General features: G+C 36.1%; 1 protein-coding gene across 4 annotated transcripts in view; it reads right to left on the bottom strand.

The window, feature by feature from the left end:
- The window catches only part of LRP1B (LDL receptor related protein 1B), a 2,138,546-nt gene that overhangs the window by 698,535 nt on the left and 1,414,516 nt on the right, over positions 1-25,495 (bottom strand). For all 4 annotated transcript variants that reach the window (XM_051849573.3, XM_070071546.2, XM_002712121.6 and 1 more), the window contains exons 30-31: positions 16,874-17,048; positions 15,878-15,972 (exon numbers count right to left, since the gene is read on the bottom strand). In XM_051849573.3, the coding sequence (XP_051705533.3) occupies positions 15,878-15,972; positions 16,874-17,048 (270 nt within the window). The remainder of the gene's footprint in view (positions 1-15,877; positions 15,973-16,873; positions 17,049-25,495) is intronic.

Raw genomic sequence — 25,495 nt, 5'->3', positions numbered from 1 at the left:
CCAAGATGGCAACATGAAATACAATGCTGGCTTTGGAATTACTGAGCATCTTGACTGTGGAGTTAGATATAGGGATCCACACAAAGGGTAAGATTGTACAGACATCAATATGCAAATATATACAAATGAGTACAAGTACAACAAAATATAAATAAGATTGGTAGATTATACCAAGAGAGACTGTGATAATTGTGTGTATGATTTTACATAATTTTAAGTGGAAAATTGGATGAAAGATCTATGGGAACCTTCTGTATTTTTAAATGTGCATGACTCTAAAATGATCTCAATGAACAGGGCTTCTCTGTTTAGCAACAAAAGCAAAACTAGACAAATGAAATTGTATCAGTCTCAGAAGCCTCTGCACAGCAAGGAAATAGCAAAATAGACTGAACAGATATGAGACAAATGGAAGAAAAATATTTGCAAGGTACTTCTTTGACAATGGATATTAATGTCCAGAATATATCAGCAATTAAAAAGCTCAACAACATAAAAACACCCAATCCAGTTAAAAAATGGACAAATAGCCTGAATGGACTGATCGCAGAAGAAGAAACACAAATACTCAACTTATATAAGAAAAACTGTTCAGAATCATTGTAGGATAAATGCAAATCAAAATTACCAGGAAATATCAACTTATCAGTTTTAGAATGGTCACTATCAAAAAAAAACAAAAAACAAAAAACAAAAAAAAACTTCTTGATGAGGATCAGCAGAAACGGGAATTCACATACACTTTTAGCTAGAATATAAGTTAGTATAACCATTACAGAAAAACAGTATGATTTATTTTAAAAATTGAAATACAACTTCCATATGATCCAGCAATCCCACTATTGCAGAACTATCAAAAGAAATGAAACTGTTGCATAAAAGAGATACCTGTGCCACCATGGTTACTGAAGTAATGTCCACAATGTTCACAATGTTCACAACAGCCAAGATTTGGAATCAACCAAGGTGTCCATCATCAGATGAATGGATCAAGAAAAGGGGTATATATACCCAATGGAAAACTATTTGGCCATAAAAAAGAAAGAAAGCCTTTCATTTATAGCAAAATTGTTGGAAGTAGATGATATCATGTTAAGTGAAATAGGCCAGAACTAGAAATATAAATACTGCATACTCTTTCCTAACATGTAGGAACTAAAACAACAGAATGATGATTACCAGAGGCTAAAAGGAGAGGGGAGGATAGAGGGCATTCAATTGGTATGAATAAAAAGTATAATTAAGTAAATTAAGTTTAAAGAAAAACAAAAAGAACAGTACTCTGCCAGCTGCTGAGGACACTGTTCTTATCTTTCTTTTCTTTTTTTAAGATTTATTTATTTGCAACACAGAGTTACAGAGAGGGAGAGGGAGAGTTTCCATCCACTAGTTCAAACCCTAGATGGCCACAATGGCAAGAGCTGGGCCAATCTGAAGCCAAGAGGCAGGAGCTACTTCCAGATACTCCATGTGGGTGTAGGCCTTGGGCCATCCTTTGCTGTATTCCCAGGTGCATTTGCCAGGAACTGGATCAGACGCCAATCAGCAGGTACTTGAACTGGTGCCAACATGGGATGACGGCCCTGCAGAGGAAGGCTTAACCCATGACGCCTACTGTCCTTATCTAAACCTGATCTAAATTCTTCCTGGAAATCACACTTCTCAATGCAGTTTTACTAAGATATCGTATAACGTTACACGACTATGTTAATGAATTGAATCCTTTTTGCTTATTTTATCAAGCTGTATTGGTCTCTTCGCCATCAACCTTTACAAACATTCTTTTAATTAGGACAGTTTATATTTTTCCCCTCGATGACTGTCTAAACTTATGAGCCATGTGAAAATAACACATGCAAAAATAGAGAAAGGGGCTGGTGTTGTGGCATAGCAGACAAAGCCGCTGCCTGCAGTGCCAGCATCCCATGTGACTGCCGGTTTAAGTCCCAGTTGCTCCACTTACAATCTAGCTCTCTGCTATGACCTGGGAGATTAGTAGAAGATGGTCCAAGTCCTTGGGCCCCTGCACTGGCGTGGGAGACCTGGAAGAAGCTCCTGGCTCCTGGCTCCTAGCTTTGGATTGGTGCAACTCCAGCAGTTGCTGTTGTTTGGGGAGTGAACCAGCAGATGGAAGACCTTTCTTTCTCTCTCTCTGCCTCTATCATTTTGTAACTCTGCCTTTCAAACAAATGAATCAATCTTTTAAAAAAGGAGGGAAAATCAGAATTAATGAAAGTTTATTTCTTGAGAAGTGTTTTACTCTAAAGTAATTTTTAAAAGCTTATATAGATACATTTATTTATATGTATAGTTTAATATAATGCCAAAACTATATTTTATAGGTTGAGAAGATAGGAAAAAATATATTTTAAAGCACTGGACTATATCATTCAGATACTTTTATTTTTTATTTAAAATATTTAAAGTTTTTAAAATAATTTGATTATTTCTACTTTTATTTTTTATTTACTTGAATGGAAGAGAAAAAATAGAATCTTCCATCCACAGATACATAACTGCTGGGGCTCCCACAGGTCAAAGCCAAGCATCTGGAACTCCATTTTGGCCTCCTACAAGGTGACAGGGATACAGTTACTTAAGCCATCATTGGTTGCCTCCCAGGATGTTCATTAGTAGGAAGCTGAAACAGTAGTGGAGCTAGGACTTGAACTTGGGCACTGCAGTATAGGATACTTCCAACAAGTGTCTTAACCGAAGCACCATATGCAGATTCCTCAAATATTTTTAAATTGGTTTCGATAATACAATATAAAACATTCCTTTTTGCATTTTTCTTACCATACAGAAAAACTTGGAGTGTTCTAGACATGTGACATAAGTTCTTATCTGTTTTTCCTTTCTGCCAAGAATAAGGCAAGCTTCCTTTCCTTCTGTGACTTCTTTTAAAATTAAAAAAAAAATTTGCTTCAAGATTCTGTTAAAATTACTAAACATCATCAATTTGGCTATAATTCCCAACTCTCATTTCCCCCATTCTCCAAAAAACAATTTTTTCTCTATTTTCACATTGTCTACTTATATTACCTTTATGATTCTGGCACATGGTACTTATAAACAATAATAAGTGTTTTATTTTGACTTTACTAAACATTTTATTCCAATTATTTAAAATGAGCTGTGAGTTTTTCCTTGTTTAGATTGTGACAGTCCTGGGGAAGGGGCCCAGTTTCATTTCCATAGTCTGGTCTAGTTTATATTTCATCAACTATTTAAAAGTATCCTTTTTCACACTTATTGACATTTTAAAAGAATAAGTAAATAATCAAGTGAATATAGAGTAAATTTAAATTGTTTGTATGCCTATAGATATGAAATTATAATATTAGTTTGACAAATCCCATTTTTGGAATTTGTTTTTCACGTTTCTTCTGGGGTATGCAGTTTTATATATTACTTGTACTTCATACATTATAAAGTGACTATAGAATTAAGCTCCATGTATATATAAAGGAGGGAGTTGCATCATACTGAGTAAGGAAAATTATCAACAGATTAAAAATATACATATATACATATTATTTGTGAAAAAGTTTGGGATCTACCAGACGTGTAACAAGAATTAACTTCAAATTTTCTCAAGCTATTGTAAACAATTGAAAGGGAGAGAATCCTCCCAAATTCCTTCTATGAAGCCAGCATCACCTTAATTCCTAAAACTGAAAAACATACAACAGAGAAAGTGAACTACACACCAATTTCCCTGAAGAACATAGATGCAAAAATTCTCAACAAAATAATAGCCAATTGAGTCCAACAACACTTCAGAAATATCACTCACCAAGTGGGATTTATTCCTGGTATGCAAGGATGGTTCAACATTTAAAAATCAATAAATGTGGTACATCACATTAACAAATTGAAGAAAAAAAAACCATATATTATCTCAATAGATGCAGAAAAGCATTTGGAGAATGATCCAACATGGGAAGTGAGATACACAGCAGACTCATAGAATGGCAAATGTCCTAAACAGCACTCTGGCCTCAGATTCAGCCCTTAAGGCATGCGGATCTGGCTGAAAAGCCCATGAGAGTATTTCAGGCATGGAAAGCCAAGACACTCTGGGGAAAAAAAAAAAACCTAAATGAAAGATCTCTGCGAGTGAGATCCCAGTGGAAAGAACGGGTTATCAAAGAAGGAGGTACCTTTCTCTGAAGGGAGGAGAGAACTTCCACTTTGACCATGGCCTTGTCTAAATATAATCAGAGTCAGTGAACTCAGGGGGCTTCCATAGCCTTGGAAGCTCATGACAAGAGCCTAGGGTGATTACTGAGGCCATAAACAAGAGTGTCAATTTGTTAAGTCAACAACAGGAGTCACTGTGCACTTACTCCTCATGTAGGATCTTTGTCCTTAGTGTGCTGTACATTAAGATTTAATGCTATAACTAGTACTCAAACAGTATTTTTCACTTTATGTTTCTGTGTGGGAGCAAACTGTTGAAATCTTTACTTAATGTATGCTAAACTGATCTTCTGTATATAAAGAGAATTGAAAATGAATCTTGATGTGAATGGAAGGGGAGAGGGAGTGGGAAAGGGGAGGGTTGCGTGTGGGAGGGACGTTATGGGGGGGAAGCCATTGTAATCCATAAGCTGTACTTTGGAAATTTATATTCATTAAATAAAAGTTTGAAAGCAAAAAAAAAAAAAAATAGTACATATAGCCCATAAATTTGCATAAGCAATGAAACTTGAGATTTAAAGACAAAAAAAAATAAATAAAATAAAATAAAATAAAATACAACACCGTTTTATGATACATCTTTAAATAAATTGGGTATAGAAGAAATATCCCTCAACAAAATCTAGGCAATTTATGACAAAACAACAGCCAGCATCCTATTGAATGGAGAAATGTTGGAAGCATTCTCACTAAGATCCAGAACCAGACAAGGATGCCTACTCTCACCACTGTTATACAATATAGTCCTGAAAATTTTAGCCAAAGCCATTAGGCATGAAAAAGAAGTCAAAGGGATACAAATTGGGAATGAGGAAGTCAAACTATCCCTATTTGCAGATAACATGATTCTACATATAAGGGATTCAAAAGACACCACTAAGAGGCTATTGGGACTCATAAAAGAGTTTGGTTAAGTGGCAGAATATAAAATCAACACACAAATTCAATAGCCTTTGTATTAACAGACAATGCAACAGCTGAGAAAGAAGTTGTAAGATCAATCCCATTCACAATAGCTGAAAAAATTAAATGTCTTGGAATAAATTTAACAATGGACAGTAAAGATCTCTACAATGAGAATTACAAAACATTAAAGAAAGAAATAGAGGAAAACACAAAAAAATGGAAAAATCTTCCTTGCTCATAGATTGGAAGAATCAATATCATGAAAATATCCATACTACCAAAAGCCGTTTGCCATTTCAACACGATACTAATCAAAATACCAAAGACATTCTTCCTGGATCTAGAAAAAAATGCTTAAATGCACATGGAAACACAGGAGACCCCTACTAGCTAAAGCAATCTTATACAAAAAAACAAAGCCAGAAGCATCACAATACCAGATTTCAATACCGATTACAGGGCTGTTATAATCAAAATAGAATAGCAATGGCACAAAATCAGACTTATAGACCAATGCACAACAGAACAGAAACTCCAGATATCAACCTATGCATCAACAACCAACTTATCTTTAACAAAGTAGCTAAAATCAGTCCCTGGAGCAGGGATATTCAACAAATGGTGCTGGGAACACTGGATCTCCACATGCACAAGTATAAAGCAAGACCCTCACCTTATACCTTACACAAAAATCTACTCCAAATGGATCAAAGACCCAAATTTACAACTGGATATCATAAAATCATTAGAAAAAATTAGGAAATCCTGCAAGACATTCATTTAGGAAAAGAGTTCTTGGAAAATTTAAAAAGTAAAATTGAGGCCCCAGGATTTTTTTTGCTATATAAAGGAATTTTGAACCTTACCTGTGAATACATTTCAAAATCTACTTGATAAAGTATATGTGTCAAACTGATTAAGTAATACAAAATGCTTGGTAGACTTCAAAAAGGTATACCTAAGATTGAGCAAACAAATGACTGGCTTTTTATTGGAATTACACTGAAAATAAAGGGAAAACATCAAGCAGATAAAATCTACAGTGCATCAGATTCTTAAGAAGAAGCCATGAAGGGTAATGCTGATTGACAAGCCAAATTGCTTTATATGAGGCTTGAGATGCAATTTATAATGTGAAGGTATTTGAAAAACGGAAATCACTTTAAGTAGTAAATTGAAATCCTCTGTTATGTAAACTGTTCTCAGCACTTAATGTATCCAATAATATGCATAAATCTCAACTGAGAATATTTAGTCCAACAATAGATAACCAGGATGCTGGTTTGTATTTAACGGAAACAAAGATATTCAGCCCAAACTTTCTGAAAGCTGTAATTACTCAATCTATGATGATACACATTCATAAAATGCATTTGGTGCTTTAAAAAGACTCTTCAATAGCATTATGACACACTTCTGTCTCAAGTATGTCATACATTTGGATTTTATAGCAAAGAAGCAAGGGAAATCAGTGAATTACAACATAAAAACAATACAAAAATTAGAAAGCATAGTGTATCTATGGTACTTCTCTTCAAAACCAGCATTGAAAAATCCAGAAATAACTCATTGTGAGGTATAGCTGGCACAGAGGTGAAATTGGTTCTTGCATTCTTCTGGTTGCTTAGAAAAGCCAACTTCTATGTCCTAACTGGGCCTGCAAGTCTCAGGAGTATTTTTTCCCCTTCTCATTTTCCATGTTTGAAAAATAAACTGTTCTATTTTCTGATCTTTGCTTGAGGTCATAGAATTACCATATGAAATCAGCCTCTCTGGCCACAGCATAATGGTTAAAATTTAATATTACTTTGGGAATAAATAAACTTGGATTTGGATTCCAGTTTTACCATTTGTTTGGTGGAACTAACATCTTTCAACAAGAATAAGCTTTTGAAACTATAAAATAAGCTCAAGAAATCTTTCCATAATTGACTACTGTGAGACAACTAATGCAAAACATTATACAATTCCTTCATTACTGCGAGTGGTCAAAAAGTAATCACAATAATCATGTTATTTTTGTCGCCAAAAGTGAACATGATCCTACTGTATCTCGATCTCATGCTAGGTGACCTTGAACACTGGTGTATATTCCTGATGAGAGTATAGATATCATAAGTGATGATAAACAACAAGCTGACACTTCCCTACCTCACCAATGAGAGTGGTGTGTTTTTCCCTCACATTCTGGGTAAACATAAGTTATAATCTGACAACAATTTTACTTTCCTCATCCCACTGGAATCTACCTTGTGAACACAGGAAAAAACCCACCTGCATTCTACCTTGCTGAACTATTACCTGGCATAGCAAAATCTCTTGCATACCTTGTAGTTACACTGTAGGACTACAAAAGTGTTCAGTTCACATCTTCTAATTCTGGGACTAGGGTGCTTGGAATGATAAGACATAGAACTAGTTTGATTTCTTCAAACTGGACTGCAGAAAAGGCACAGCCAATTCACACAGTCCTAGCGCCATAGTGATTGATGACACATGCCTCAGTAGAAATCAGGCTTGTCAGTGGGACAAGAGGACAGTTACCTTTGATATCTCAAAACCAAGAGCAAGCCCCCGGCTACCACAATCCCCATGGAGACTGACACTGAACTCTATGTAGACTAAAGATACATACCCTAGAAAATCCACATTCATCCCAAAGCCACAAATTATCCCCATGAATTGCAATAGTCTAGACCACTGTGACACTTACAGACACAACTGACATTGACATTAAGAACCCAAGCCAACACAGCTAGCCAAGTGATGCCCTGTATTCCAGTTAAATTCTTTTCTTATAAAACCTACTCCAAAATGAAGGGTCAACTACAACAAATGCACAGATGTCAATGTAGGAACACAAGAGACATGAAGAAGCAAGGTAGCATTATGCTTACAAAAGAAGAAAACATTGCTCTAGAATTAGAGCCTGAAATAAAACTATAAAAGGCCAGCAATGGAATTTAAAATTATGATTGTAAGGAAACTTAATATGACGTCAGATAATAGACAGATTAAAGAAAGGAGTAGATGAGTAAGTGACAAGAATGAAAATATTACTACGCAAATAGAAAAGTGCAAGCAAAGTGGGTGATTTCAATACCATGCTCTCATCAATGGACAGATCACCCAGATAGAAAACCAATAAAAACATATCAGAGTTGAGGGGCCAGCACTGTGGCATAGCAGGTAATGCCACCACCTGCAGTGCTGGCATCCCATATGGGCACCAGTTTGATTCCTGGCTGCTCTACTTCTGACCCAGCTCACTGCTATCACCTGGGAAAACAGTAGAAGATGTTCCAAGTCCTTTGGTCCCTGCACCTGCATGGAAGACTAGAAGAAGCTCCTGACTCCTGGCTTAGGATTGGTCCAGCCCCAGCTATTGCAGTCAATTAGGGAATGAAACAGCGGATGGAATAAACCCCCTCACCGTCTCTCTTTCTCTCTCTGTGTAACTCTGACTTTCAAATAAATAAATAAATAAATTTTTTAAAAAAAGATATATCAGAGTTGAAGCATACTAGTAAGTAAATGAACCTAACAGACATTTACAAGATATTTCACTTAACAGCTGCACAACACATATTCTTCTCATCAGCACATGGTACATTTTCTAGGATAGGCCATGTCTACAAATCAAGTCGCAGTTAATTTGAAAAGACTGAAATCATACCATGTATTTTCTCAGGCCACAAATGAATAAAACTATAAATCAACAAGAACAATAGAATATTTGCATAGAAATTTAACAACATGGTAAATGGATCATTGAAGAAATCAAAAAGGAAATCAAAACTTTCTTCAAATAAATGAAAACAAAAATACAATGTATCAATAACTATGAAATACAGAAAAAGCAGCATTAAGTATTTATAGCATTATGTGCTTACATTAAAAAAGTCTCAAATAAAACAATTAATGATGAAGCCGGCACCGCGGCTCACTAGGCTAATCCTCCGCCTAGCGGCGCCAGCACACCGGGTTCTAGTCCCGGTTGGGGCGCCGGATTCTGTCCCTATTGCCCCTCTTCCAGGCCAGCTCTCTGCTGTGGCCAGGGAGTGCAGTGGAGGATGGCCCAGGTGCTTGGGCCCTGCACCCCATGGGAGACCAGGAAAAGCACCTGGCTCCTGGCTCCTGCCATCGGATCAGCATGGTGCACTGGCCACAGCGCGCTGGCGGTGGTGGCCATTGGAGGGTGAACCAACGGCAAAGGAAGACCTTTCTCTCTGTCTCTCTCTCTCACTGTCCACTCTGCCTGTCAAAAAAAAAAAATAAATAAATAAATAAAAAAACAATTAATGATGCATCTCAAAGACCTAGACAAATAAGAACAAACCAAATGCAAAACCAGTAGGGGTGAGAAATAATAAGGGTCAGAGAAGAAATAAATGAAATGAAACTTTAAAAGCAATACAAAAAGCTGTGTTTTTGATAAGATAAACAAAATATATAAACTTCCAGGCACACTATAAAAAAGAAAATAAACTCAAACAAATAAAAATAAAGATGAAAAAGGAGATATAAAAACTGACACCACTGAAATACAAAGCATCATAGGAAGCTACTATGAAAAATATGCTAATAAAAGCAGAAATCTTGGAGAAATGGATAAGTTCCTGGATACATATAATCTACCAAGACCAAATCAATAAGATATAGACAATCTAAACAGAACCATAATAAGCAATGAGATTAAAGTAGTAATCAAAAGTATTCCATCAACTGAAATTCCAGGACTTCATAGGTTTATTACTGAATTCTGCAAAACATTTAAAGAGGAACTAACTCTAATTCTTTTCAAGCTGTTCCACAAACAGGATGAAACTGTGCTGAACTCTTTTTGAAAGTTTGATATCAAAACTGAATAAGGACATTACGCAAAAGAAAACTCCACACAAATATCCTTAAGGAACATAGATGTAAAGAGTCTCAAGAAAATGCTAGTAAACCAAATTCAAAACCTCATCAAAAAAATGATCAAGTGAGATTTATCCCAGAGATGCAAGGATGGCTCAGCATTCATAAATCAATAAGTGGCATAAATCATGTCAGCAGAATGAAAAAAAAATCTTGTGGTCATTTCAACAGATGCAGAGAAAGCATTTATAAAGTTCAATATTCCAGCCGGTGCCACGGCTCACTAGGCTAAAATCCACCTGAGGCGCCAGCACACCGGGTCTAGACCTGGTCAGGGCACCGGATTCTGTCCCGGTTGCCCCTCTTCCAGGCCAGCTCTCTGCTATGGCCTGGGAGTGCAGTGGAGGATGGCCAGAGTCCTTGGGCCCTGCACCCACATGGGAGACCAGGAGAAGCACCTGACTCCTGGCTTTGGATCAGCGTGATGTGCCGGCCGCAGCGTGCTGGCGGCGGCGGCCATTGGAGGGTGAACCAACGGCCTTGACAATACAAACTTTACAAAAATTAGGAATCCTCAAAATTTTAAAGAATATATATCTGACAAACCAATAGCCAATATCATACTGAATGGAGAAAAGTGAAAGCATTTCTCCTCAGACCTGGAACAAGATTAAAATTTCCACTTTCACCACTCTTATTCAGTGTGGTACTAGAAGTTTTAACAAGAACAATTATGGAGAAGTCAGAAATAAAGGACATCAAAATTTGAACAGAGGAAGTCAAATTATCCACATAACAGATTACATGATTTTGTACATGGAAAAACCTAAGCAGTCCACTAAAAAGCCTTTAGAACTATAACCAATTCAATAAAGTTGCAGATTTCAAAATAAACACGAAAGACAGTAGCCTCTTCACATGCTAATGATGAACTCACTGAATGAGAAATCAGGAAAGATATCCTATTCAAAGTAGCCACAAAAAAGCAGCTATTTAGAAATAAATTTAACCTAAAAAGTCAAAGATCTCTACAAAGAAAATTATAAAACACTAAGGAAATAAATTAGTAGACACAAAAAATGTAAAGATAGTCCATGCTTATGGGTTAGAAATATCAACATCATTAAAATGTGTATATTACAAAAATCCACATATTCAGTACAAATCCAATCAAAATACCAATGACATTCTTTACAAAATTAGAGAAAGTAATCTTAAACTTCATATAAATTCACAAAAGACCCAGAATAGTCAAAGCAATTTTCAGTAAAAAATAAATAAAGCTGAGGCATCACACTACCTGACTACAAAGCATATTACAAAGCTATAGTAATTAAAATAACATGGGACTAGCATAAAAAGATATGAATTAATGAAGCAGAATAAAGAGACCAGAAATTTATCCATTAACATACAGCCAACTGGTTTTCAAGAAAATGGCTCAGATCTTACATTGGAGTAAGGATAATCTCTTCAACAAATGGTGCTGGCAACACTGGAAATTATATATATATATATAATTTACATATACATATAATTCATGTATATATATATGAATGAATTTAGATTCATACCTCTCACCATATACAAAAATCAACTTTAGATGAATCAAAGACCTAAATGTAATACCTGAGACTAAGAAGTTGCTGGAAGAAAATGTAGGGGAAACATTCCAACACATTTTAGTATAGGCAATGAAAGCAAAACTAAACAAATGGGATGTTATCAAACTCACAAGCTTCTGCACAGCAAAGGAAAAAACCAATAGCATGAGACACCCAACAAATAATATGGGAAAAATAAATATTTACAAGTTACCTATCAAAATAAGATTAATATCTAGAATGTATCAGCAACTTAAAAAATTCAACAACAGCCACAAAAAAAAAAAAATACCAAACACCAATTGAGTTAAGAAATAGGCAAAGGATGTCAATAGACAGACAGTTCTTTAAAGAAGGAGGAGAGAGAGAAGGATGGAGGGTGAGAGGGAGGAAGGGAATATCACTATGTTCTTAGAAATTTCATTTCAGGCTGGCACCGTGGCTTACTAGGCTAATCCTCCGCCTTGCGGCACTGGCACACCAGGTTCTAGTCCCGGTCGGGGCGCCAGATTCTGTCCCGGTTGCCCCTCTTCCAGACCAGCTCTCTGCTGTGGCCAGGGAATGCAGTGGAGGATGGCCCAAGTGCTTGGGCCCTGCACCCCATGGGAGACCAGGAGAAGTACCTGGCTCCTGCCATCGGATCAGCGCAGTGTGCCAGCCGCAGCGCGCTGGCTGCGGCGGCCATTGGAAGGTGAACCAACGGCAAAGGAAGACCTTTCTCTCTGTCTCTCTCTCTCACTGTCCACTCTGCCTGTCAAAAAATAAAAAAATAAAATAAGAAAATTAAAAAAAGAAATTTCATTTCAGAATGCATCTCACGGGAAAACTTCCAAAAGAATTGTGTAAACCAGGATTACTCTGGCATGGATTTTTGAGGTTACTTCAAGTATTATTCTATATCAATTATTTCCTTGTGGGACTTAACCTTGCTTCTACATTAAATGGCAGCTTAAATCTACATATAAAGTAAGAAATATGTTCCACTTATTCACATCACAGCTTTACATTGTCCATAAGGACAAAAAAATGAGACAGCAAATTTTTTCTTCTTTAAATAAAAAATACAAAATCTTGAAATACTTTAATATTTCATCTACATTAGAAACAGCATCAATTATTTTAATAAGATAGACACAGAACAAAAATATTATAACTTCCTTTTTGTTTAATATTTATTTATTTATTTGAAAGTCAGAGTTACATACAGAGAGAAGGAGAGGCAGAGAGAGAGAAAGAGGTCTTCCATTCGTTAATTCACTCCCCAGTTGGCTGCAAAGGCCAGAGCTGTGCCAATGCAATGCCAGGAGCCAGGAGACTCTGCTGGGCCTCCCGTGCATGTGCAGGGGCCTAAGGGCTTGGGCCATCTTCTAGTGCGTTCCCAGACCATGGCAGAGAGCTGGATTGGAAGTGGAGCTGCTGAGATTAGAACTGGCGCCCATATGGGATGCTAGCACCGCAGGCAGCAGCTTTACCCGCTATGCCACAACACTGGCCTCACTATAACTTTCAAGAATTAGTTACTGTGCAAAATTTAGTTACTATTGGGATAGATAAAAAATCACAATAGGGTAAGAATGAATGAGGGTTATCTCTGCTTTGATACTGATCCCTAAAGTTGTCCATAAAGTTAATGCTAAATACGAAATATCAAATGTAAATTGAATCTAATAGACACACAACTGGTACTACATATAGGTTCCATTATTAAGGACAAAACTTTTTTCATCATAAATAATATCTCATTCAATTGTCGTAAGAACATCATAGAAAAGTCATTTCCATGACAACATGGATAAGGAAATTAAGTATCACCAACCTAATAGCTCTCAAAGATCACAAAGCTGAATTTACTTACTGGAACCTGAAATAATTTAGTTTCCAGTGCCCCTTAAGGAAAAAGGTAAGTGTCAAATTTTCATCAATAGGCCTACTTTAAAATCTGATATGTGCTTAATAAAAATCTATTTATTGCATAAGCAAATATCTGATTGGCAAGCCATAGCAAATGCTGATCTAAGGTACAGTTTGTAATGAATTCTGTTATTTATGATGAAATAGCACATCTTGAACAAATTAAGACTTTTAAAACATATCATTTTGGAGTTGCTAAAACTGATTTTCAAAATTAACAATACCTCATGTTTGTCACAGAATGTTGAATCATCATTAATGCACAGTTAAAATATCACTTGATGCACATCAGAGGGGTCAATTACAAAGTATGAATACTAATTCCTCTCATAAACTTTTTTGCATATGTAAATTGTTACTGTTTTCTCCTTTATTTTGAGAAGGGAAATGGACATTTAGTATTAAATAAGATAAGGATAATGTTTTCTCCATTACCGAGAGAAGCATATAAATTAACATTCTGGTATAAACAATGAATACCAAATTACAATGTAAGGACTTTGTTTGCTCATACTATTTCTATCATGCTCACTTTTCAATATTAAATATTCTAAACAATTCCAGATAAGTACCCACTGAATTGCTTTAGTTCAAATTAAGTCCTTTGTCTGGGTCCTAATCTTGCAAAGCTCCTTGTTTCTTTTGTTTTATCTTCTTCCACAAAGAAGTATTAGCATTTCAATTTGCCAGTAGTATCTTACACTACCATGAATTTCAATTGCTTACAAGTCTTAAACAAGCAGTCCAAAGAAAAAGCTATTAACAGCATCATTTCATATTAGAGGTTTATAAACTATACAAAAATTATTTATTTCAAACCTTAGTGATACTATACCTTTATTTAAAGCATCATCTTTAAAAATGAATTATTTTAAGTCACTGTATTTCCATATTCTAAAACTAAGAAAAAAATTATGGAAAATCTTCATAGATATTAATTCTATCAGATTTGAAAATATACTATAAATAACTCAAGGCAAAATTATGATTTTTCTATTATATACTATATTATTTCACATTTAATATAACATCAAAATTCAAGCTCATCACTGAATCTTTTGTAAAACAAGAACTGAAATGATAAGCAGGCAATGTAATACTTCTTGCCTCTCGAAGATATTTTTAAAAATGAGGAAGAAATAACTGTTTAAATAAAAATATAATGTATAGATATCTGTGTGCAAATATGTGACAAATTATTTTCTAAAATAATTTTTAAAATATTTTCAAAGATGTTTTTGGGAATGAGTCAAGGCTCTCTCCAAGCACCATGTTATATCTGATAACTTGTAATGGTTGTCAAAGACAGAATAACAGAATAAACAAATATATTGCAGAATGAATGGAGACTTCTGAAAACTGAATACTAAATATATTAACTGAAATCACTGTAACCGTTAGTAATGACATAATAGTGATGAGAAAAAGCATCAGCATGGTATATTGCCACTGAAATTCTGTATCGGTATTTGAACAATGAAGATAAAATATTTATTTTCAATAAATTTTTAGCAACCTCAGTACTTAATATTTCATAAAAATTCTCATATTGAAAGGACTTATCTCCCTATTGTGATGAGTTATAGGGCTAATTGGCAGTTAGGTCAGGTCCCAGTTGGAATGAGAAAGGGGAATTCCCTTTAAGAGTGGACAAGATTTGTTTCCACCACGAATCTGCTTTAGCAACAAAAAAGTGCTAATCCCACTCTTCTTGTTTTATTTTGGATTTAGCAAAGAAGTGGATTGGGCCTAGCAGTGTTTTGAGTTTTATCATGGAAATAGCAAGGAAGCAGGGATCCTACCCCTCTTAGTTTCTACTTTTATCATGAGAATAGCCTGATGGCTTTTTTGTTTTATCTTGAGCAGGCTAAACAGGATTAGGATTCTGGCCCTTTAATGGGTTTTGTACCTGCACCATGATTGATTGTTAGCTGTTATTCTACTCCCCTACTCCCACCTTCCCCCTCACCCTGGACACCTGAATTGAGTTTAAAAGACCCCACTCTGACAAATTTCTCAGGTCTTCTTCTCTTTGAGCTCCACTCCTGACACTTAAGCAGGAGGTTTCTGACTTAAATAAATCTTGCTTTGCTCACTGTCCCGTCTGCATGGAAATTTTTCCACATGAGACAAGACTGATGTTACCTTCTTCGCAATTTCCCCATAACACTATCATGACAAAACCACTTACTACCTACATAGACACAATACCTACATAGACACAATAGGTTCAATGAAACTGATCAATTATGATTTATTTTATTTTATATTTATTTTATATTAATAAACTATCTTATCTTCTTTCAGGCTCTATATCAAAGGTATATTAAACAAGTACAGGTCTGTCACATTATAAACTGCAATGAATAACTATTACAAGAAATACTTGCCTACTGGTTCCTTCTGATTTTGAAAGAGAATCTTGCTATTACTTCCATCCATATTTGCCATGTTAATTGTGTTTCCATCTGTCCAGTAGAGCTTCCTTAATTGAAAAGTTTTAAAATATTAATTATAGACCTACTTGCTGAATGGAAATATATACTAAACAATAAAAGAAACATGAAATATATTCTTGTCTTGGGATTGATGCTTTTCAATAATACTCAAAATTGGTGTCATTTGTTCAAAATAGCACATGTATTTGGGAAGAAAGTAAAACAGTTGCTTTTGTCTGTCACTAAAGAAAAGCTGTCTCATTCTCTTTGTTTTTCCTCTGTCCAAAACTGAATATTTAACTACAGATTAAGAAAATTATTTTCATTCCAAGTAATTCATTATGCTTGAATCATCTTACTAAGAAGAAATCAGCACTGTCAAAGGAACAAATTCATTTCTCCAACATAAAGAGAGAATTTCTGTAGCCCTGTACAAGTTCCTCAAGGGTACATGATGACTAACCAGAACATTGGAGAATTTTATCTACTTAGCAGTGATCATTATAAATATATATCAACACGTAGAAAATGCAGCATTAACAACCAGCAGTCAAAATGAAGTCAACCATTTTCTACTAGATTCCTCTTTCTTTTGAACTGTCACACTTAAGAAATGTAAGTTAAGGAGATGTTACATATATATATATATATATATACACACACACACCCAAATATACACAAATATACACACACACACATATATATATAATATATACACACATATGTGTGTGTATGTATATATATACATATATATATTATTGTATGCAACTAACAGATATCTCTGCCCAGGAATGTCTTTTATAATTTTCACATTTCCATTTCCTTTTCTGATGCTATGGTTGATTTTACATTTTTTTCCTCTGAATCAGACACTGATTTTTTTATTAAATCAACTCAAAGGTGTGTGTGAAATTTTGGAAAGACTTCAAAAAAATAATCATACTTTACCCCCTCACTGGGTGAGCAGCAAGACATTGTGGCTTATCGATTCCATGGATAATTGAGGTTTTCAAAGAGCCATCTAGCCGTGCCACATTAATTTGTGTTTCATCAAATTCTGAGCTAATCCAGTATAAATTCCGTGAGACCCAATCCACTGCTAGGCCTCTGATACTCTGAATATCTGTAAAACAGGAAAGAGAAAATTAAAACCGAATGAAGTTTCTCATTCTGTTGGCTCTTCAAGTAAGTTATTTTCTGTCTAAGGGAAAATTTAATTTACACTTTAATTTGTTCGCTAAAATTGTACAAGATTGTAATCTCATTCCCTTATCAGTCCTTCTTAAGGCATGAATAATCATTAATGTCTTACTGCTGAGCCATTTGAAAACCTGAAGCAACAATTAGCACTGAAATTACACTAACAGTCAATGATTCACTGGTAAACACTCAGACACAGGCAGCAGTCTGATGAGCCAAGGTAACCAAAATTTCAATTAGAGCAATAGCTTCTCCAGTTGGTAGCACATTTTTCTAGTTAGCAGAAAGTACTTGTGGGCCATCAACAAATGGGCTATTTTATGCTTTAAGTGCCAATTTGCTGCCGAAATGAAATATAAATGTTTCAACTTTCCTGAAAAGCACCAGAGTTGAACATTTTTTCAAAGTAGATAATTAACAGGAATTGATTGATATGAGAAAAGAAACGAAAATCCTTTTAACATTCATCCAACTTGGATTCTACAGAAATGACTGAAATCTAATTAAGCTGAAGACACACTGCAGCCAACATGAATGTTTGGGTTGTTATTCTTTGATTATTCAATCTGGCTTCTTTAAAAACAATGACAGAATTGAGACTTAAATATAATTGCATTTGACTAAGAAAACATTAAATTGTAACAATTGATGGGTACTAGAAAAATCTTTGGAAATATTAACATATTAAGTAGGTTCGTTTCAGTCTCCAATCTGTGGTTTTTCACTATACCTTCCCTGGTTTTCCCTCACTAGAGTTCTCTGGACCACTGTTTATCAAACTTAACAACACCCCTGGAGAAGGTTAGAATGAAGGCTCTGATTGCACAGTCACGGGGAGGGACCTAAGATTCTGCAGAGCTCACCAGCTGCCAGACGATGCCACTGTGCAGGGGCAGTGATCCTAATCAGAGCCACAGAGTAGCCACTACAGAGCTCCAGTGGCAGGGCCGCATCTGTTCTTTTTATTATTTTCAAAAGAAGCCATAAAGTAGCTTTTTCACGTGAGGTAAAATCTCCAGATTTGTACAATTTGCCTGTTAGTCCAAAATGTAAGACTGCAAAACAAGACACAGGGGGCCAGCAATTCTGGATCAACAATGAAGTTGGGGGTTGGAATGGCAGGTTCTACTAGGTTTATAATCTTGAATTTTCTGCTCAAACATCCTTCTAATATTTCTAAATCACAGTGCACTGAGAAACTATTCCGTATGCTTCCAGTTCTCATCAAACCATCTTCCAATGTCTTTTTTATAATTAGTTATCCTCATCCAGTTCCCTCTTGTTCTTCAAGACCATTTCTTTCAAGTAAAATACATCATGTCTAATTTTTATTTGCCTCACCCAAGATCTCATATCCTCCTTCTTCTTCACCCTTTGGGGTTGATTGATTGCTGGGAGGCATGTTGATGCACTGAGGTGATTGGATTCATCTTCTAGGTCGGGTGCCTGTTTTTTGTTGTTCAGTTATTTGAATGTCTTTTAACATATTGTCTCATCAATAAACTGAAGATAACACATAGGATTGACTATGACATTACATAATGTTTATGTACGAAGCTTGGTGAGTGTTGCAAGATATTCTGCCAATCCAAGAATTGAATATTTTCTGCATTTTACCCTGTATTTCTTGGTATTAGCAAAAAATGGTAAAATATGTTTTTATTTACACTAAAATACATGTTCTCTAAAGTTTTCTGACTGGACTTGCTACACAACAACCTTTTACTCATTTCTTTTGGACTCTTAATTAAATGGCCTTGAGAATAATTCTGCTTTAAAATTACCATGCATGGCCAAAAATAAGCTATTCATATCTATTTAGTCCTTGCCAATTCTATGCCCATGGTTCTCTGTCTTTAATATTGCAAGAGCATCCAGTCTCTTCTTCTTCCAAGCAACTGAATTATTTGCCACCACATTACTTTTGTCTGTAGAGGTCTCTAGATCATGACCCTCACTTGGCCCAAGGTATTTAACAGCTCCAAAGCACCCAGAAAGTGATGTCTACATTCCTTAGCCTAAATTTCTGTAAAGTCTGAATATGACTATTTTCTCAATCTTATTTCTTATAATTTCTTACAAGTCACCTTACATTTCAGTCCTACTGATGTATTCAAATATTTGGACTTCTCCTAATCTTTTCAAATGAAAGAGGAACTACGCGCATTTCATACCCTAACCTATTTTTGCTTACCTAAATCTTAGGCAAAACAGGCCAGCACAAAGGAAATATCACTTTTGCGGTTATATAAACATGATCATTTCTCCTGAAAATCTCAGCTAGACAGGTTCACTTCATCTACCTAACTCAAGAGGACCATGTTTGGCCAATCCCTTTCTACTTGTGATATTTATTTGGCTGACATATTAGTACATTCACATATGATAAAGTCAGGTTCCTAGCTATTTTACCTTTATAGCCCATGTTCGCAAACATATAAAATATCTTCAACAGAAGTATTTTAATGATTTGATAAACAAATTCATGGAGTACACAATCCAAAACATTAAAAATGTGTGAGCTGAGCAAGAAAAGTCAAATATAAGGCCCATATGATCACTGAGAGGTATCTAAACACACCATTAGGAAATCTCAATTCTAACATCTTATCCTCACCATTTTTATGCTCACCAGACTAGGCTCTATAATTATCAGGTTTACATCAAAAATAAGAATTATCTTTTTTTGTCTATTACTAATGCTCACTTCTGGTTGTTTTAAAGTGTCCTGATAAATTCTTCATAATGGCATAGAGGTGAAAAGGGAATAATCACTGTGTAATTAAAGATGTTTTTCTCTTCCAGATTAAAAAAAAATATGAGAATGCTTATTCTTGTTTTCAAATAAGTCAAGGAAAGACCTCTAAGCAAGGTTCTCAGAAAGGTCAATTTTCCATTTCTGGGGACTCTCACTTCTTGAAATAAGCAGATTATATATTCTGAGAAAGCCTCCATATCAAAAATCCCCTTATGTATGATAACTTATAGTTTTCCAATGCATCACTGAGATCACAACAGTAAAGAAAATCTTTAAGTGCTAACACATTCACATGTTGACTAAAATTTATGAGACAGGCAAGCAGGAATGCAGAAGCTGCAGTAATTAGAGATAAAACTTTTACTTGCAGTCTACAGATTCATGGATTACTGGTTGCACAACCAGAGAGGATTAAATCCTTAAACTCATAGAAGGAGAGAACAAATTAAAAATGCTGTGAGGGGTGTTGGAAGGGTGTAGACACACCGTTAGAAATAGTTGAGATACTGGGGGGAATCTGTGTATTTAAAAAAGAGAGCAATTAAAAATAAAAACAAAACCTTTTTTTTCTTTTGAGACCAAAAAAATGTAAATTAGTAAATGTAGGTCTGTACCTGATCAAGAGATTACTTATTTATAAACAAGGAATTCACTGGTCAGACAGAAGAGAAATCAAATTAAATTGATTCCTGCCTTAAAACAACTAGCACTGTCTCCATCAGTCACTAATGAAACTCCTGAAGAAGAAAAATGTTTCCTTACAATATGCCTTTACTATTCCTATAAAGTTCATCCTCACAAAAGATCTGAATTTTGAAAAAAAAAGAAAAGGTAAAATACAAAGAAAAGAGAACTGTAGAGAGAAAAATAACAGATTTAAATCTGAAAATTTGCATATGCATAACTGCTACATGTATTATAAAAAAGAGTAAGATATTTCAAAGGGACCAAGGATGGATGCTTTGAAATAAGCAGTGCTATAACTTGTAAAACAGAAAAAACACCAAAAAAATCATATCTTTGGAAGATATTTTGAGAACCAAAATAACTGATTACATTAAAGTGTAATGTTAAAAGACAATTTATTGGATAGATTAAATGGCTTAGACACAGTTCAGTTGATGAATTTTAGACAAAAGAAGTTAACCAGAACTAGTGCATAGAAACCAAAAGGACTAAGTGAATTAGAATCAGAGCTTACGAGAGTAGGTTGGGGAAAAAAAAGAGGCAATATTTGAGGGTTTTTCCACCTGAACTAATGAAATACATGACTTTATTGGAGTTCCAATAGACAAATAAACAAAATTAAAATATTATAATGAGGACAAAAGAAAGATTCCACAGGCAGCCAAAGAGGAAAGACTATCACACACACACAAAAAAATGTTGGTAGTAATAAGGAAAGCCAAAAGACTGTGGGATAATACTTTCAAAGTGTTAAGAGAAAATAATCCTCAATTGCGAATTTTATACTCAATACAAATACTTTCAAACTAACACTCAAAAAGACCAAAAAAAACCTGATTTAAAATATAGGCAATTTTTCCAGAGAAAATATACACAGAGGGACAAAAAGCATATGAAAAGATATTTAGCATCACTAATCAATAGAGAAAAACGAGGAGCTGGTGCTGTGGCATAGCAGGTAAAGCTGCTGCCTGCAGTGCTAGCATCCCATATGGACACCAGTTTGAGTCCCTGCTCCACTTCCAATCCAGCTCTCTGCTATGACATGGGAAAGCAGTAGAAAATAGTCCAAGTCGTTGAGCACCTGCACCCATGTGGGAGACTTGGAAGAAGCTCCTGGCTCCTGGCTTCATATCGGTGCAGCTCCAGCTGTTGCGGCCAACTGGTAAGTGAACCAGCAAATGGCAGACCTCTCTCTCTCTCTCTGCCTCTCCTTTCCGTGTATAACTCTGACTTTCAAATAAATAAATAAATCTTAAAAAATATAGAGAAAAGTGAACCAAAACCACAATGAGACATCACCTCACATTCATTATAGTGTATATCATTATAGTGTATAGGCGAGGTTTTGGAGCAATTGGAACCCTTGGGAAGTGTCAGTAGGAATGTGAGAATGCAAATATAGGTGCAGCCACTGTGGAAACAGTATGAATGGTCATTCTTCAAAAAATTCAAAACAGAGTTACCATATGATCCAGTAGTTACACATTTGGTATATATTCTAAAGGCTTGGAAGGAATCACTTGTAGTGATTTATTTAGTTAGTTAGTTAGTTAGTTAGTTAGTTAGTAATTGAGAGGCAGAGTTAGACAGTGAGAGAGAGAGAGAGACAGAGAGAAAGGTCTTCCTTCCGTTGGTTCATCCCCAAATGGCGGCTATGGCCAGCGTTGTGCCCATCCGAAGCCAGGAGCCAGGTGCTTCCTCCTGGTCTCCCATGCAGGTGCAAGGCCCAAGCACTTGGGCCATCCTCCACTGCCTTCCCGGGCCACAGCAGAGAGCTAGACTGGAAGAGGAGCAACCAGGACTAGAACCCCGGGGTACCAGCGCCGCAGGAGGAGGATTAGACTAGTGAGCCGTGGCACTGGCCTGAAATGATTTTTATATACATATGCACTTAGCAGCATTATTTACAATAGCAAACAGTTGAAAGTAAGCCGGTGCCCCTCAACAGATAAACAAATAAACAAGTAAGGTGCATACAAACAACAAGATATTATTCAGCTGGAAGAAGGAAGAAGATTCTTATACAGGCTAAAACATTGATAAACATGGACAATAGTGTGAATGCTAAGGGAAATGAGCCAGTCACAAAATAAAATACTTTATTTCACTGGTATGAAGTACCTAGAGCAGTTCAATCCATAGAGACAGAAAGATGAACAGTGGTTGCTAAGGGGGAAGGGCAATGAAGTTTGGTTTTTTTTTTTTTTTCGAGATATAATTTTGTTCGCAAATGACAGTTCTAGACATTGGTTGAACTTCTGAACTGCATATCTAACAATTACAAATATAAAATTTTTACTATATGTGTTTTGTCATAAATTATTTTAGATTTATTTATTTACTTGAAAGGCAGAGTTACAGAGACAAAGATGGAGAGACAGAGAGAGAGAGAGAGAGAGGTCTTCCTTCCACTGGTTCAGATCCCAAATGACCACAACAACAGGAACAAGGCCAGTCTAGAAGCAAGGAGTTTTTCAGGGTCTCCCATGTGAGTGCAGCGGCCTAAGCACTTGGCCATCCTCTGCTGCTTTCCCAGGCACATTAGCTGGATTGGAAGTGGAGCAGTAGGGACTGGAACCTTTGCCCATATGGGATGCTGGCAACACAGGTGACAGCTTTATCCCATGGCTATATCTCCTTCCATTCTCCACCCCACCCCACCCCCATCCTCTCCACGTATTTATCTCTTTCCTGGATCCTTGCCTAGACTCTAGCAACCACCATTATAATTTTAACTTCTATGAGATCACCTTGATTTAGGACTCCACCAAAATCTCTTGTGCTTCCTTCTTTCTTTAAAATTTTATTCAAAAGAGAAACAGAGACAGATCCAAGTACTTGAGCTATCATCTGCTGTCTTTCAGAGTATGCATTATCAGTGAGCTGGAAACAGAAGCAGTCATGACTACAACCCAGGCACTCCAATATTGAATACAAACATCCCAAGTAGTGTCTTAACAACTGCATCATGTCTACACTCCATTTAATTTTTCTTTTTATTTATTTGAAAGTCAAAGAGAAAGACAAGAGGCGAAGAGGCACACAGAGGTCTTCCATATGCTCTTTCACTCTCCAAATGGTCACAACCACCAGTGCTGAAGTGAGGATATAGTAACTCAATCCAGATCTCCCACATAGTGGCAGGAAACCAGGTACCTGAGCCATCAGCTACTGCCTACCATAGTGCACATTAACAGGAAGCTGAAATTGGAAGCAGAGCTGAGACTTGAACCCAGTTAATTCAATATGGGATGAGGGAGTGCCAAATGGCTTCTTTTTTTTTATTTAGTAAATATACATTTCCAAAGTACAGTTTATGGATTACAATGGATTCCCCCCCCAAAATTTCCCTCACACTCGCACCCCTCCCATGTCCCGCTCCCTCTCCCATTCCATTCACATCAAGATTCATTTTCAATTATCTTTATATACAGAAGATTGATTTAGTATATATTAAGTAAAGATTTCATCAGTTTACACCCACACAGAAACACAAAGTGTAAAAGACTGTTTCAGTACTAGTTATAGCATTACTTCACATTGGACAACACACTAAGGACAGATCCCACATGAGAAGTAAGTACACAGTGACTCCTGTTGTTGACTTAACAATTTGACACTCTTGTTTATGGCGTCAGTATTCTCCCTAGGCTCTAGTCATGAGTTGCCAAGGCTGTGGAAGCCTTTTGAGTTTGCCGATTTAGATCTTATTCCGACAGGGTCATAGTCAAAGTGGAAGTTCTCTCCTCCCTTCAGACAAAGGTACCTCCTTCTTTGATGGCCCCGTTCTTTCCACTGGGATCTCACTCACAGAGATCTTTCATTTAGTTTTTTTTTTTTTCCAGAGTGTCTTGGCTTTCCATGCCTAAAATACTCTCATGGGCTCTTCAGCCAGATCTGAATGCCTTAAGGGCTGATTCTGAGGCCAGAGTGCTATTTAGGACATCTGCCATTCTATGAGTCTGCTGTATCCCGCTTCCCATGATGGATCGTTCTCTCCCTTTTTGATTCTATCAGTTAGTATTAGCAGACACTAGTCTTGTTTGTGAGATCCCTTTGACTCTTAGACCTATCAGTGTGACAAACTGTGAACTGAAATTGATCACTTGGACTAGTGAGATGGCATTGGTACATGCCACCTTGATGAGATTGTATTGGAATCCCTGCCAAATGGCTTCTTAACCATTGCACCAAATGCCTGCCCTGTCCCTCCCTACTTAAAAACAAATACTTCAGTTCCTGTTGCCTTGAGAAAAAGCATAAAAAATGTCTCCGTAGCTTGATATTATGCAGTCTGTGGTAGGCCCCCATATTCACCTTCAAGTTTATATTTCTGTAGGGTCCAGCTACCCGTCACTACCTGCTCCTCATGTTTGAAGATTCCAGAACTTGATGTCTGCTCTAATTCCTCAAGCTGGATTGATTAATCATTAAACCAGTTCCCCCAAGTCCTAGTTTGATTACTGTTTCCTCAGTGAGCACTTTGGGAATCTCATGTAGAAATCTAGCACATACTCCTGTTCTAATCTTCTGACACTTTTGTTACAATCAATATTTCACTTAGTTTTATTTCAGTTATTTTAATCTCACTGTTTCACCAGATTTGAAGCTCCATGAGGTTATGAAATGTCTGTGATTTAACCTTGAGTAACGGCCACCTCTCCCACCCAGTGCCCCACATATAGAACTCAGAATATGATATGAAATTCATCCAAAAGCCTATAGAATAAAATAACTTATTTATCACACTAAAAATGAAGAATAACTATATGAAGCATAGTTCATTTAGCATTTATTACGAGACACATAGTTCTCAAAGGAATGGCATTTGTAGAGCTTTTTGTCTGTTTTTTTCTTTTCCTTTTTTTTTTTTTTTAATCACAGATGTTGACATTCTTCCACCAAAAGGCTTCCTGAGAGAA

Source organism: Oryctolagus cuniculus, chromosome 3 (genome assembly GCF_051225735.1).
Source record: "Oryctolagus cuniculus isolate XC-2025 breed Fujian yellow rabbit chromosome 3, ASM5122573v1, whole genome shotgun sequence".
NCBI lineage: Eukaryota > Metazoa > Chordata > Mammalia > Lagomorpha > Leporidae > Oryctolagus > Oryctolagus cuniculus.
The sequence above is the reverse complement of the archived record's forward strand: the minus strand, read 5'-3'. Positions and strand labels throughout refer to the sequence as shown.